This window comes from Eretmochelys imbricata, chromosome 1, assembly GCF_965152235.1.
Source record: "Eretmochelys imbricata isolate rEreImb1 chromosome 1, rEreImb1.hap1, whole genome shotgun sequence".
In the NCBI taxonomy this organism is placed as follows: domain Eukaryota; kingdom Metazoa; phylum Chordata; order Testudines; family Cheloniidae; genus Eretmochelys; species Eretmochelys imbricata.
In genome coordinates this window covers 248,607,620-248,624,191 of record NC_135572.1, presented here as the reverse complement: position 1 = coordinate 248,624,191, position 16,572 = coordinate 248,607,620, and the positions used below count along the sequence as shown (strand labels likewise).

General features: G+C 43.7%; 1 protein-coding gene across 2 annotated transcripts in view; it reads left to right on the top strand.

Moving 5' to 3' along the window:
• The window catches only part of CACNA1C (calcium voltage-gated channel subunit alpha1 C), a 709,385-nt gene that overhangs the window by 571,865 nt on the left and 120,948 nt on the right, over nt 1-16,572 (top strand). For both annotated transcript variants that reach the window (XM_077827237.1, XM_077827230.1), the window contains exons 14-18: nt 9,122-9,329; nt 10,177-10,297; nt 12,307-12,421; nt 13,597-13,717; nt 13,825-13,894. In XM_077827237.1, the coding sequence (XP_077683363.1) occupies nt 9,122-9,329; nt 10,177-10,297; nt 12,307-12,421; nt 13,597-13,717; nt 13,825-13,894 (635 nt within the window). The remainder of the gene's footprint in view (nt 1-9,121; nt 9,330-10,176; nt 10,298-12,306; nt 12,422-13,596; nt 13,718-13,824; nt 13,895-16,572) is intronic.

The following is a 16,572-nucleotide window of genomic DNA, read 5'->3' as shown; positions in this document are numbered from 1 at the left end:
ATATGGGAAGATGTTATCCACCAAGCTTGGTCTTTTAAGGGTCCCTGTCAAATCAAAAAGAAATTGGCATGTTCCCTTTTTTTTGCTGCTTTATGGTGACTCAAGGAGGCCTGAAAGGCTGTGTTAAATGGGAAAAAACTTGATCGAGAAGCCCATTGCCAACCCCAGCAGCCACAACAATGGGCAGACGAGGGAGCGGACCCTGGCAGCTTCCTCCCCGACAAGTCCCTATGGGAAGAAGCATGGTGTCAGCCCTAGGAGCAACATAGAGAGGACTCTGCCCACTTCCTCCTCCCATTCCAGTTCCTCCCTCAGAGGAGGGGAGCCCCACACTGGCAGCAGCAACTGAGACCTTCTTCAAGCTCTTTTTTTTTTCATTCCCTTCTTTCTCTCCCTCCCTTTCCACAAAGGCACAGTGCCTCCTAGTCAGTGATTCTGTTCCCTCCTGTAATCAGGTACTGCAAAACACAAACCTGATTTAGCCAGCTTGAGGTGAAGTCACAGGAAATGTCAGCTTCCGACTCATCCCGATTTAGTATCTCCATACAAATTCCTGTAAGTGGTCGCTTGATGGAGAAAGGGGTCTGGGGCTCACCCATATGGGCTTCCAGTTAGCACTTTGTAAAAGCCTCAGTTGTGGGGGTGAAGCCATGGGTTTTCCTGCAGACTCGGATATGAAAATGGCCCTACAATCATTTTAAACTTCCGGGAGAGCTCTGTGAAAACTGAGATAAAAACACAGAGCACAGGAAAAGCAAGACCAGATCTGGAAGGCGTTCAAGATGGCAGAGCTGTGCTGCAGACAAAAACAACTGACTTGGATGCCAGATTACTATAAGGTTTTACCCTGAATTTAACAGCCATTATAGAATCCAAAAAATGAAAAACACCTATGAAGTTTCTATAGTTCAGCTTACTGCTAAGGGTGGATGGCTTTCAAGGTCAGATGTCAAGGGCTGAAAAGAGGTTTACACCCAAAGAGACAGTTTAGACATTGGCCAAGGCAAGGCTGTGACTATTCGAAAGGAAGGTGGCCTATTTAGAAGAGTCAGCTGAAGATACAGGGAATAGGAATTAGCAAAAATAAACTATTAGATTCAGCCTCCTGGGAGGAATGAAGAGCCCAGATCTGCAGTTTGTCTTCTTTCTGGATCCCTGGGACTAAAGGCAAAGGGTGATAAAATTTAATTAGATATGGCTCATCGAGCTCTGGGCCAAGTTTCTAAGGAAGGTGTCTGTCCCAGGCCTAAGTTAATAGGATGCAGGAAGGCCATCCTACCAGTAGGTTTTACGGAAAAAGAAGTAACACATGATGAAGAGGAAGAGTTGTTTGTTCAGGACTCTTCTCCGCTCCTGCAGAGAGAGAGAACAGTTTACAATCCTGCTAGGAGAATTCTCTGTGAAAAGGGGCATAGATGTGGAACCTTTTGCCTAGAAATCCAGAGAGTGTTTAAGGGAACTGAGACCCTTACATCTGGAAATTAAAAAGAAACACTGAATCATAGAATATCAGGGTTGGAAGGGACCTCAGGAGGTCATCTAGTCCAACCCCCTGCTCAAAGCAGGACCAATCCCCAACTAAATCATCCCAGCCAGGGCTTTGTCAAGCCTGACCTTGAAAACCTCTAAGAATGGATATTCCACCACCTCCCTGGGTAACCCATTCCAGTCCTTCACCACCCTCCTAGTGAAAAAGTTTTTTCCTAATATCCAACCTAAACCTCCCACACTGCAACTTGGCACCATTACTCCTTGTTCTGTCATCTGCTACCACTGAGAACAGTCTAGATCCATCCTCTTTGGAACCCCTTTCGGGTAGTTGAAAGCAGCTATCAAATCCCACCTCATTCTTCTCTTCTGCAGACTAAATAATCCCTGTAGCTCTCCTCATAAGTCATGTGCTCCAGCCCCCTAAACATTTTTGTTGCCCTCCGCTGGACTCTTTCCAATTTGTCCACAGCCTTTCTGTAGTGGGGGTCCAAAACTGGACTCCGTACTCTAGATGTGGCCTCACCAGTGTTGAACAGAGGGGAATGATCACTTCCCTTGATCTGCTGGCAGTGCTCCTATTAATGCAGCCCAATGTGTTGTTAGCCTTCTTGGCAACAAGGGCACACTGTTGACTCATATCCAGCTTCTCGTCCACTGTAATCCCCAGGTCCTTTTCTGTCGAACTGCAGCTTAGCCAGTCGGTCCCCAGCCCATAGCAGTACATGGGATTCTTCTGTCCTAAGTGCAGGACTCTGCACTTGTCTTTGTTTAACCTCATCAGGTTTCTTTTGGCCCAATCCTCTAATTTGTCTAGGTCCCTCTGTATCCTATCCCTACCCTCCAGCATATCTACCACTCCTCCCAGTTTAGTGTCATCTGCAAACTTGCTGAGGGTGCAATCCACACCATCCTCCAGATCATTAATGAAGATATTGAACAAAACCAGTGCCAGGACCAACCCGTGGGGCACTCCGCTTAATACTGGCTGCCAACTAGACATGGAGCCATTGATCACTACCTGTTGAGCCTGACGATCTAGCCAGCTTTCTATCCACCTTATAGTCCATTCATCCAGCCCATACTTCTTTAACTTGCTGGCAAGAATACTCTGGGAGACCATATCAAAAGCTTTGCTAAAGTCAAGGAATAACACATCCACTGCTTTCCCCTCATCCACAGAGCCAGTTATCTCATCATAGAAGGCAGTTAGTATAATCAGGCATGATTATACTAACTGGGTGAATCCATTCTGACTGTTCCTGATCACTTTCCTCTCCTCTAAGTGCTTCAGAATTGATTCCTTGAAGACCTGCTCCATGATTTTTCAAGGGACTGAGGTGAGGCTGACTGGCCTGTAGTTCCCCAGATCCTCCTTCTTCCGTTTTTTAAAGATGGGCACTACATTAGCCTTTTTCCAGTCTTCCGGGACCTCCCCCGATCGCCACGAGTTTTCAAAAATAATGGCCAATGGCTCTGCAATCACATCCGCCAACTCCTTTATCACCCTCAGATGCAGCACATCTGGTCCCATGGTCTTGTGCTCGTCCAGCTTTTCTAAATAGTCCCGAACCACTTCTTTCTCCACAGAGGGCTGGTCACCTCCTCCCCATGCTGTGCTGCCCAGTGCAGCAGTCTGGGAGCTGACCTTGTTCATGAAGACAGACGCAAAAAAAGCATTGAGTACATTAGCTTTTTCCACACCCTCTGTCACTAGGTTGCCTCCCTCATTCAGTAAGGGGCTCACACTTTCCTTGGCTTTCTTCTTGTTGCTAACATACCTGAGGAAACCCTTCTTGTTATTCTTAACATCTCTTGCTAGCTGCAACTCCAAGTGTGATTTGGCCTTCCTGATTTCACTCCTGCATGCCTGAACAATATTTTTATACTCCTCCCTGGTCATTTGTCCAATCTTCCACTTCTTGTAAGCTTCTTTTTTGTGTTTAAGATCAACAAGTATTTCACTGTTAAGCCAAGCTGGTCGCCTGCCATGTTTACTATTCTTTCTACACATCGGGATGGTTTGTTCCTGCAACCTCAATAAGGATTCTTTAAAATACAGCCAGCTCTCCTGGACTCCTTTCCCCTTCATGTTATTCTCCCAGGGGATCCTGCCCATCAGTTCCCTGAGGGAGTCAAAGTGCACTTTTCTGAAGTCCAGGGTCCGTATTCTGCTGCTCTCCTTTCTACCTTGTGTCAGGATCCTAAACTCGACCATCTCATGGTCACTGCCTCCCAGGTGCCCATCCGCTTTTGCTTCCCCTACTAATTCTTCTTGGTTTGCGAGCAGCAGGTCAAGAAGAGCTCTACCCATAGTTGGTTCCTCCAGCACTTGAACCAGAAAATTGTCCCCTACACTTTCCAAAAACTTCCTGGATTGAAATATGCCAAAACCCTGCTTCTTGTGAGTGTTCTTTCTAGTACAGCTGCCAGTTTTCCCATTCTTCACTCAGCTCTAAACACAGTGATGATTTAGTGTCATTACCATTATAGACACTGGTGGAATAAGCCACATGCATGGAATGATAATAAAGTAAGATACCATCCCAGAAAGGGCAGAAGAGCAGAAAAGATGACAGTGTAATGCTTTATGTCAAATATATATTTCTGACTGACATGCAGACATATGGGACATAGAAATAGTGATAATCAAGAAGATAAAAGGAGGCACAAATCATGGAAAATATGACGGCAAAGGTATATCTTAGACAAATTAATCTTCATATATTTATGTGAATTTTCCATGATAAATATCAAGTGTAGACAAACTCTCAGTGCATCAAAAATATGTACATATATGAAAAGCATGACTACTACTCCATAATATCATAGAGCAAATAAAAACACAGATGAATGAATATCCCATAGTTTTGGGAACCACTGTTAGAATTTCAAGAGCAAACATTACTTGGAAGATTATAAATAATCATCAGAATTATTTCATGAAATAAATTAAGAAGCAGCAGTATAATCTATTTGTTTTGTCCTCTCTAATTTTTACAGTGTTGTGCAGAATATCTTCCTGTGCTGAGAGAAGTCAAATGACTGTCTCTTCATGAGCTAATCTAGACGGCTTAAAAAAACCCTATATTTATTCCTTTATATAAACTGAAAAGTAATCCATTTATTCCTAACTATAAACTTAGATTCATATTTTAAAGCTAAGTCCTGCCACTGGATGTCCATGGTTGTTTTTCTATTAAGTCAGTGGGGGTTCTTATACCTCCAAGGAGGTGTCTGTGTTGGGTGAACAATGTTGGAAGCACTATGTAAACAGCCCACCATCATTACCACCATTTTAAGAACAGTATCTTTGAGACTGCAGGTATCACAAAAGCCATAGTGGAAGGCGTATAAAGACAGGGAAGAAGAATCTTAGGACTTTTAGAGCACAATACTGGGAATCCAGACTCCTGATTTTAGTCCAAGCTCTTCAGTGGATTCTGTGTGTGGTCTTGGGCAAGCCACCTCTCTGTGCCTTAATTCCTCCAATTGAAAACCGGGGATAATAACAGTACTGGCCTACCTCACAGGGGTTTTGCGAGGCTTAGTTCATTAACATCTATAAACTGCTTTGAGATCCTCAAGTGGGAGATGCTATAGAAGTACAAACTGTCACAATTAATTTCTTAGTCCTGATAGCGAGAGCAACAATGGTTTTCGCCTTTACAGCTCAGTTTCTGCTGCTTGTTGCTGAAAGGAATTCAAATATTTGTATGTATGACATTGCCATGAAAATGATTGTGATGTCACAGGAATAGGTTTTTTTGGTTTTTGGTTTTTTTTGCTGTATGATGATAGAAGAAGAGAAAATGGGGGATGAGGGCCCTTTTTCAAAATCCATTGCAATATGTTTGAACACTCCAGGCCAAATTCGTTCCTGGGTGACTCCACTGAGCTAGCTGAGTTACTCCAAGGATGGCTTTGACCCTCATGGTTTGGGTTTGTTCCTGAACCAGCGAAAGTCAAGCTATAAGGGGTTACTCTGGATGTACACGAGGGAAAAGGTTGAGTTTAGGTCAGGTTTAGCTGGCACACAATAGCTAAGGCTAATTTAAACTTGAACCCTGCTCCTGGTCAAGACAAACCCTCACTATGCAAACCTGTTTTCTGAATGGCTGGTTTAGTTTTGTGCTGATGTCATACTTGGGTTTAAATCCTCACAGGAGTGCAGGTAAGACATCACTATCATCTCAGTTAATTACTTTGGAGTTTTAATGTCCCATAAGAAAATGAATCTGGAGTGCTGACACAGCTATAAGAATTATAAAGAAATGTTGACCAGATAAATGGCTAAGCAGTTGGGCCCGGGTCCAGCAATACATTTAAGCACCTGTGTAATTTTAAGCCAGTCAATGAGACTATTCACATGCTTTAAGTTACACATGCATTAGGGGCTTTGCTGTATTGAGAACTAAAGGAGTTGTGCCTTAGCTGAAATTATCCGAACTGGAGGAGTTTGATGTCAGGGAGATACTCTGGAACTGCTTAATCTCTGGTGTAACTCCACTGAAGTTAATGGAGTTACACTAGGGGTGACTTTGGCCTCTTTTTATTTCACTTGCTCTTCTTCCCAAAGCGTAAAAGTATGTGAGCTGTAAGTGTGAACAGAGATGGGAAGAGCTGTTAATTGCGCATCCACTGAGGAAGTCTGGTGATGTTGAGCCCACAGCTTCAGTAGATTTACCTTACTACTTCAGTTTTGCATTGCCCATCTTTCGAATTTCAGTTAAACTTTAAAGCAGCCTGGCCTCCTTGAGATGAGCTGGTTGCTAAACTTCAGAGGAAAGATCCACATCCCCCTTCAGACCTGACCACCAAGCTTTCCCTCTACCATGAAAAAGGAAAGCAGCTCCTTTTGCCTTGTTTTCTTCGAACACTTGGTTAATGGCATCTGATTCCGCTCTGTTTGATGTAATTAAAGGGAAGGCACCATGTTCATTTGGGGTGAAAGTCATTCCTATGCAGAGGGCCAACACAAGGTCTGTGCACCATTTAAATGCCACTTAAACCCTATGATAAGTGGTTAATGGGACTTGAGTGGTGTACAGGCTTTGTGCTGGCCCTCTACATAGGTGTCAGTTTCACGGTTAATGATCATATGTGAAATTTACTAAAGTATAGAGTTTAGAGATTAAAAACAACTGTTAGCTCACCTTCTTCCTTGACTAATGTAGAAATAGAAAATATCACCTGCTTTCTTGGAATGTTTATGTGAAACAAGTGATAGGTGGATACTGGAAGAACCTCCCTGTTAGTGCCTTTTAGGTGTAATTCAGAGGTGCGTGAGGTTTTCACCATATGACTCCAATTGGATTCAGTGGGGTTAAACCAGAGATTAATATGTTCTTACATCCCAGTCTACCTAAGGTACTTAAATGCCCCCCGCCCCCTGCTACCATAGTATCTTGGTTGCCTCAGAGTCTTTATTGTATTTATCCCATAATGCCCCTCTGAGGTAGGGAAGTGCTGTTATGCCCATTTTACAGAAAAGGAACTGAGGCAGAGACACTAAGTAGCTTGCCCAAGGTTACACTGAAAGTCTGCAGTAGAGCAGCCAATTGAACTCAGGACTATCAATTCCTAGCCGAGTGCCCTGGACCATCAACCAAGATGGTAGGCACCTGAGTACAGATGGTTGGCATTTGTGTGGTTTAAACCTTTTTTCAATGCTTTAAAGCTGAGGGGAGGGGCTAATGAATGTAATATTTCTCTATTTGTGTGTGGTTAGAATTAGCATTCCAACAATGCAGAACTGTTCTGCTGTGCACTCCTACAGTTAGAGAAGCTCAAATGAAAGCTCATCCAAGGGATGCACAGTGACCTAAAAATCTAAAGAGTCATGCTCAGAGAATGTTCTAGGCCACTCACATGGGAATTAATGCTCTTCTGATGCCACATGCATAAGCAGAAGGAATGGACTCCCTCATCATAAGACAGGAGATATAGAGCTGCTAATGCCTGCTCCCCTTCCATCTATCCCTATGTAGAAGATACGACTGGAAATTCAGAACGAGACTTGAGTCCACAGTAGCTTCTGTGGAATGGACAGTATTGGCCAGAGTTGAACTTCTGGGTGAAAGGATACAGAGGGGGAGTCACTTATTAGTAGAGTAACAAGGGATGAGGATCTGTAGATGGAAGGCAAATTGACAGATCATGACTGGACGCTATGGAGGATGTGCAACTTGTTGAGACCCAACTGTGTGTGTGATTAGAGGGAGTGATTAAAGGATAACAGGTTTCAGGTCAGCTCTGCTGTCAGACCCATAACTGGTGCTGTGGGGGTGACACTGGTATTGGAAAAGGGGCCACCGCAGAGCTTGAAGTGGAGTGGGAGGTGTCCAGCAGCCAAGAGGGCAGCATTGAAGCTGCTTCAGAGCTGACACTTTGTGTCCCATAATGCAGCCTGTTTTCACACCAGTGCCGTTCTGTAGTTTGGTGCAGAGGGAATGCAAAGTACAGCCACAGCCTGTCTTCTCCCTGTTCCCTTTGGAGCACTGTGAGACCCCAGGCAGTTTGGGTGCTCTCCTGAATGGGCACACAATGAGAAGGCACTTTGCAACGTCCTCACTCTGACCCCATCGCTGATATATGAATACAGTTGGGGAGGAGAGTTACCAATCCTATCGATTTAACACTAGTTGTTTTAATAGCTGCAGTCAACATTGTATATCATTATATAAAAGGGTTTGGAACATAGACTGTCACAAACAGTTTATTCTTCTGTCAGTAATTGCAATAAGTGGGCTTCATCTTAGTAATGTCCATGAAATGTATGCCAGTCTCAAAACCTTTAAAAATGTCCTGTTGATTTTTAACATCGGGATCCAACTGGCATCAAGGTACCAGGGTGATACTAGAAAATGTCAAGCTGGAACTAGTTAGGAGCATTTTAAAGATGTACTGAGGCAATGTAATGAGTTTCATGCATAAAGAACAGTGTAGTTTGCGGAAGCAAAAAGGAAAGGGATTGCTGAGGGCCTGAATATGATATCACACCGATGCATGTCCGAAGTATCTCCACTGAGGGCAATGGAGTTACACCATTGAAAACCAGTGTGAGAGGAGGAGACGGCCCTGAATATCTACCCCAGTCTTCCAAACACCAGAAAGCTCAGCGGCCTCCATCCAAGATTAAGCATATGCGCACACACATGCATACACCAGATTTTGGACAAGTCTGTATTTGCATCCAAATAGTTTCCCCATCTGTTCTTGTCCATTATTACAGAGCCACTCTCTGGAGTCAGGTATTCTGGCTGCTGTACCAGCTGTGAGTGTTGTAATGAGGTTGGTTAGAATGTAACTCACTGAAGCAGCAAGAACTAATCACTGTATATTGATGAGAGATTTGCAGCGCCTTAGTCTGAGAGCACTGCAGTAATCTTCTGTCTGTGTGTGTGGCAGGGGGCGGGGGGGAATTGTGTATGTACACGTGTGGTAGTAAAATTACTCATTTACTGCAGCAGGTCTCATTATCTCAGGGAAGCACATGGATGATTCACTGCTTAACAGGGTGTTTGGAAATGCTTGTTTATATGCAGTAGGCAGCCTGAAACAATATCTGATGCAGTCCGTGAGCACCTGCCCTGGGAAAGGAATCTTAACTGCCTCTCTTTGGCTCCCTTAGGTATTGGAACTCCTTGAGTAACCTAGTGGCTTCACTGCTGAACTCAGTCCGCTCCATCGCTTCCCTTTTGCTGCTTCTGTTCCTCTTCATCATCATCTTCTCGCTCCTGGGAATGCAGCTCTTTGGGGGCAAGTTTAACTTTGATGAGATGCAAACCAGGAGGAGCACGTTCGATAACTTCCCCCAGTCCCTCCTCACTGTGTTTCAGGTACGGGTCACAACAGTTCCAGCAAGGAATTGACAGTCTGCTCGTGTGTGTCCCCTGTTGGGGTAAGATGGTCCTGGATCATTCCTGTGCAGACTGGTATTCAGTGAGACTGGAAATTAAATTAGTCTGCTGCAGAAGGTGATCAATGACAGCAAGTTCTGCAGCTGCTGAGACGGTGGCCAAGGTTAGGAGCTGAGCTGATTTCCAGTCTATAGCAGAGGACAAGCTTCATGTTCCTAACTTGGTGGGGCCAGAGGATAGGCACTGCCCTGTCAAAGGCTAGCAAATTGCTGGGGAGCCCTGCATTAGTTCTCTGCCCTAGTGAAGTACTGCTGGGTCTGAGAGGAAGAGATACAAGAAAACCAGAATGGGAATCTAGTATCTGTATTCTGAGTACAGCTTTGCAAGTGTTCATATAAGAGCAGATGTATAGCTAGCTTGTGTCCATGGTGAGGGGAAGTGAAAATCACCTGCTATACAGAGGTATACATAGTGGTGACTTACTCCGCTGTGCTGCATTCCTGTGCTGAGCTTTCTGTTCCCGCACTCAGTTCACCAGTCTGACTGATGCAGACAGCCACACCATGGCATCAGATGGAAATGGCCACGAAACCTGAACAGAGCTGGCTTGGATAGCTGCCTGGCTTTAGCGGTCAGCCCTCATGGAGACATCTGGACATTCAGAGCACAGGCCCTCTCAGCTCCTTTTTGTTGGATACATCCACCAGTCCGAGTACCCCAGGGAGTTTCTCTAGGAGAGGGTGGGGTTTCTTTGTTATCATGGGGTTTTCGGGTTTGCTGTGTGGTCTAACACTGTGTCCCTTATTGGCGGGAATGTGTCATTTAGATCCTGACTGGGGAGGACTGGAATTCGGTGATGTATGATGGGATCATGGCTTATGGCGGCCCCTCTTTTCCAGGAATGTTGGTCTGTATTTACTTCATCATCCTCTTCATCTGCGGAAACTGTATCCTTTGATGCGACCTTTTCTCCATGCAGGGCTGCATTTAAAACCATGTTTTACTACCTTATTGTGTCAGGGGAATATGAATTTCATGAGTGTCACATTTATGGTTTACCTGGGTCTGCATTTTGGCTTCTGACAGCTAAAAATCAATGCCATCTAATGAATTTTAACTGATACTAAGGCTTTAAAATATAACAGTTGTCAGAGGAGGATAAGGCTGAGCCACTATGCCAAATATCATTTTGGTTTAATTCCGTCATCCTTTTGTTCACCAGACCTTAGTCCCTACCTTGTCCAGAAACTAATCTATGTACCTACTTACTGAAATTGCAGTGTATTTTTTGCTTTAATTTATTCCATTATTATTTTTATACACGCCATGTGGAACAAATATATGTATAGTTTACAGTATATGGTATACAAATGCTATAAAAGTAGCATGTTTTACAGATTACATTTTATGTGAGATCCTGCATTAACTCATTTATACATCAATATGATAGAGAGATCCTTTCATTTATTACAGTCTACTTGTATAACAGATATAAAAAATGTATACCCTGTTATCTATGGGTCTGAGCTGGTGCTGAGCACCCTCAGTACCCATTGACTTCAGGGGGGATTAAAGGCACTGTGTACACTCCAGGAGTTATTCAGCACATTGCACAGAGGGCCCTGTGTATATGAAACAGCTGTTCTTTCCACTTGAGTTTGCATGAAGTACAGGACTGTAGATCTGTCCCAAATCCCTGTCTGCTACTAGTTCCTTCTGGTTTAGTTTGTGTTCCCCTAATGGATGATCCCCTCCCCAGAGATGATACATTTTTCCTGCTGATTCTTCTACGTGATCACCTTGTAGACTCAGCCCAACTCCTTTGACCTTTCTTCATAATTTAGATCTCTCAGACCCTGGTGTCTGACATCTCTGTTGCCCTGTGCTGCCCTCTCTTCAAAGTGAGATAGTGCAATCCCATTTATCTGAAGGTCGAGGGAGGCAGTCTGTCATCTTAGAAAAGGTTGCAATTCAGGTCCCACTGTAAACAGTGAAAAGGAAAACATCAGCCAGCTTTGCAAGCCAGCTGGCTTTGGAAGGCTGCATTTTGGGCCCTTGACCCCACAGCACAGTGAGAGTCCAGGAGGAGGGTTCTGTATATTTACAATACAAGCCTTTAACTGGAATTTACTTAAATAGGATTATGCTATAATAAGAACCCACACAAAGGAATTCATAAGAGAAGCTCAAATTCAACTTTGTGGTATAGGGGGTCTCTGAACAGTGATTGACCTAGACACAAGGGAAAGGATGGAGCTACAACTCCAGCTCCAAATTTCCTAGCTTGTCCATCCAGGCCCCTCAAGTTATTTGAGCGTGATTGCTTTGTACTGAATACCTTACATGCATGGGCTTACGTTGGGACTTGACAGAGCTGCCAAATGATTCCCTCAGCACTCAGCTATAATGAATTTCACTTTGATCCCCTTAGAGATACACTGCTAATGACAGTGCTATCTGTAATGTCAATTATGGCCAATCAAGTCTGTGGGGAGACCTTTAATGAGGTTGTTCACTTCAAGTACATAGGCCAAAATTTTCACAGGCAGGTGCCTAATGTTACGAGGATCTTGAATACGTATTTAGGCTCTTAAAGAAAAGTGGCCTGCTTTTTCAAAGGTTGAACCTGTGTGCAGTTTCCATTATCTTCAGTGGGACTTGGGGTTGCTCAGCTCTTTTGAAAAACAGGCCACTTTGAATTAGATGCCTACATATGGATTTAGATGCCTAACTTCAGGAAGGCCGGTTTGAATGTTTTGAAAACACAGTGTATTGTGTTAGCCTTGGGAGGGCAGGGAGAGGGGTATGTATATGTGTGTGTGTGGCCTAACCATTTGTGTGAGATCTGATTGCAGCTTGCTCATTGGAGCAAATTGGCATTTCAGGTGATCAGGGTTCTCGCTGTCCTGGTCTACAGTTTTCCAAGCCCATTTTCTTTACGGAAATACACAAACAGATATCCTGCTAAATGTATTTTTGGCCATCGCTGTGGACAATCTTGCCGATGCAGAGAGTTTGACATCTGCTCAGAAAGAAGAGGAAGAGGAAAAAGAAAGGAAAAAACTAGCTAGGTAAACCCATCTATAGCTATCATTTTCAAAACTTAAGTGGTTGAAATGAGGGAGCAAAAGGAAGGCTTTAGCGTTACTGTGCTGCATTGCTGTGTGGGGAAATCCAGCTATTAGGGGGACCCTGAGCTCACTATTCCTTGAACTACCTGGGCTGGGAGCATTGTGTAGCTGATGCTCAGTGAAGGAGGCTGCCCCGTTAATACCCTGAGGCGTACAGTTTAAAGCAGGTCACTAGCTCCTGTGGCTGGGACAGTGTAACCAGAGAGGAGGCATGCAGGGCGATGGGGCTTGTGCAGTAAACATGGTGTTGGAGGAGGAGAAGAAGTAGGAAGTGGTAACAACACAGTGACCCCATTTGAGCTACCCTAATATTTTCTGATCCCCACCCCACCCTCAATGGTTGATATTTATTAGGGACAGTCTCAGCCATTACTTCCCAAGACCAAACATTCAGCCACTTTTTCACCTGTGATGCCACATCCCCCATTCCTCCTCCCAGTTCCTGTGGTGCTTCTAAGGACTCCTGGTAAGGGTGAAGCTTCACTCAGACTTTCTCCTTTCCTCCTGGCTGTTGGCAGCAGGGAAGCTTGATGTTCTGTCACCACCTGTTACTTCTCCCTGTTCCCCTATCTTCTTCCTGGTTGCCTGGAGAGGGGAGCTGCTCTGATAAGCTGATCATTCTGCAGGACACCTTTGCAGCTGGCAGAGTATTCCTATGGTCAGGGCTCTATTTGCCCTGCCTAAGAGCAGGCATAGCAAGCAGAGCACATATAACCGGCAAAGACCATCAAACTGCTGGGAGCCATATTAAAGAAAATCTGCAGGCAGCATAACTCAGGATCATAGCCTAGGGGTTGAAAACTATTCATACAGTATATGTGATTGGTGGGAGTTGGGGGAGTGAAGAGAAGGCCTGTGGTCAAATCCCTAGGCCTGTGGTCAAATGTACATACACACACACACATATACATCACTAAGAAGCTCTGCAGATACTGTCATTGATGTTGCCTTTCCAGCCAATAGAAAGGAGGAGCCTGCTTGCATATATGCCGGATACAGAATGGAGATGCCAGCTGATTATTGCCATGTTTTGTACTGCACTACACTAAATTTCTGAAAAGGAAACCCCTTTTCCCCTTTGTAAATGTTTGCTTTTTATCCTGTTGAATTGTTAGGACCGCTAGTCCTGAAAAGAAAAAGGAGATTGAGAAACCAGCTATGGAGGAGGAAACAAAGGAGGAGAAAATTGAGCTGAAATCGATCACTGCTGATGGAGAGTCCCCACCTACTACCAAGGTCTCTTACCACCCAATGTGCTATGAGCAGTTCAGATTTCTGAGGGAACAAAAAGTCAGGGCACTGTCTGACCAGGGCTTTGTCTCTGTCTCCTCTGTTTTTGTCAGATCAATGTGGATGATTATCAGCCCAATGAAAATGAAGAGAAGAACCCATATCCTACTACAGAAGCTCCAGGTACATCCCATCCCCTTTTCCTTACCACTGATCCATGAAGGAGAGGATCTAGTTCCTAAAGTAATAACAGTTTGATGACATTGATTCAAATTATTTTTATTAATATAATTATCCAAGTTCTGAGGTACCTCAAATTTGTGTCAATGGCTGATGTGGTCTCAGCAGCCCCCAGGATTGGGGGGGCAAAAAAAGTGAAGTAAAAACACTTCTCCCCTCACACTCTTTGGTATGCCAGCAAAGCTAGCCCTAAATATGAGTGAAGAATACAGATTTTCCTGACATGATCAGTTTTCCAAAAACTCATGCTGCCAATTGTTGCTGGTGGTGTTATCAGGGAAATGCTAACAGATCAGGTGCATGGTTATTTGCTGTTGTATTGTACACTTTATTGAAGTGAAGTGAATTGTATGGTAGTTCCCAGAATTGTTCTTCTCACCCTTTTTGAAGATTACATTTGCTCTTCTTCAGTCCTTGGTACCACTCCTGATTGTAGTGATTTGTGAAAATGGTAGCTATTAGCCCTGCAATTTCCTGGCTGCTTCTCTTGGGTCCATCAAATCAAAAAGCAAATCAGAAAGGTCGGGTGATTTGAAATTTTTCATATGTTCAGGTATATTTTTAGGAATCTGTTATCTATTATTAGACCAAATTTACTATCATAATCTATTAGAGAGACAAAGTTGGTGAGGTGATATCTTTTATTGTACCAATTTCTGTTTATGAAAGAGACAAGCTAGCTTGTCTCTTTCACCAACAGAAGTTGGTCCAATAAGATGTTACCTCACCCACTTTGTTTCTCTATTATCCTGGGACCAACATAGCTACAACAACACTGCATATAATAATCTATGACATTCTAATCTATATGGTTTTCTCATTCTGTTGTGTGAAACTCTGACCCCACAGAACCCATTTGTGCTGCCACTCCATGCAGCAACTGCCTAGGACAATTGGTTCTCAGAAACTCTGGTCCAGGGCTTCCCCTGCCTATTAGGAAATATTTATTCCAATCACTTGTATTTCTCTCTCCCATTTATCAGCTTCCTTGTGCCACTGGACATTATGGGCTCCTCGTCATAGAATAATAGAATCATAGAATATCAGGGTTGGAAGGGACCCCTGAAGGTCATCTAGTCCAACCGCCTGCTCGAAGCAGGACCAATTCCCAGTTAAATCTTATCGTCCTCTTAACTAACCAAGCCTGTTGTGCTACATGAGGGGCCATGTGTCCATATCCTATCCATCTGAGACAACACTGGATCTCAGACCTCTTTTTGCCCACTGCCTGCATGTGGATGTACTTTAGCTGTGCCTAGACTGCATTACTCCAATTTTCCTAGATGTTATCTTTTCTCATCTGCAATCAGCTGTTTCTACCAACTATCAATCCGTGGCTTAATCTCTTAATTCCAGTGATACTCTCACAGATTCCATCATCCCAGCCTCTAAAATCACTCATGCTCACCCAGTGCCTGAAAATTATTTGAAATGGTCATCCCATGTGTTTCCCTGCTAGCTGTACCTTTATTCTTAAAACCTCCCCACTCAATCGTCCATCAGCTTCCCCTGCCTCACTCCCACTAACTTCCTTTTACAATATCTACTACACAATCCAGCATCAAACCTCATCACCGCTGGTCCTCAGAGCACTTATTATGCAACTCACCACTCTGCCCCCTTCCTCTGCTGAGTCTCCAAAACAGATCAGCACAATCAATGAGTTTACATATAGTAGAAAGATTATGATGATGATGAGTGATTCTTCAAGGTAAAATGGTGCAAATTTTCCAATGTCGTTCAGCTACAGAAAAAATTCAAATCCTAACTCTCAGACATCCTGTGAGATCTTGGTCAAGTTGCTTAACCTCTTCCTCAATTTCCCCATCTTTCAAACAAGGTCATCTACTTATCTACCTCATAGGAAATTTGTGAGAGTAAGTTCATTAATATTTGTCAATAACTTTGAAATCCTCAGATGAAAAGCACAAAAACGTGCCAAGTGTTACAATTACAGTATTATTACAGTCATTAACCTCACCACTTACTTTCCTTTCCTGTACAGAAAAGCACACATGAAAGAATGTTTCTTAAACCCATAAAGCTTGTGAAAAGTATAAACTTCCAGTGTATTACAAGATACAATACAATAGAAACATGAGCTGTTACAGAAATAAACTTGTTTAAAAAGGTACATGCTCTGTGTACCGAACGCAAACATTTATCCAAAACCCTCTGAGATGAATTCCTGCTAACGGCTGCTTTTCTCCCATCCCCAGTAGCTATGCACCAAGATTAGGGTATGAGCTGATTCATCTGCATTTTCTAATGTGTTGAAAGCCCAGCCAAGCACAGTGACTGGCCCTAAGGGAAGGAGAAAGAAAGCAGGATGTGGTGCTAGAGTCTACCCAGAATTTATCTCATTTTGTGTGGGCCAAAGAAACTATTTTATTAAAGTAGAAGTGCCTCATAGGTGTTGTCCGGAAGATGAATGTTATTGTGTGTAGCCAGTAATCCCTCCCATCTTTCAGCATTTCTACCCATCTTACTAACTAAATGAAAGGAAATGCTATTGCACCATGCACAAAGCAACGTCTGACTTCAGCAGGAACTTGAAATCCTCAAAGGGTAAAAGTTCTCTTTCAAACCTTCCCCATAAGGCCCCAAGGCCTCATCTCTGC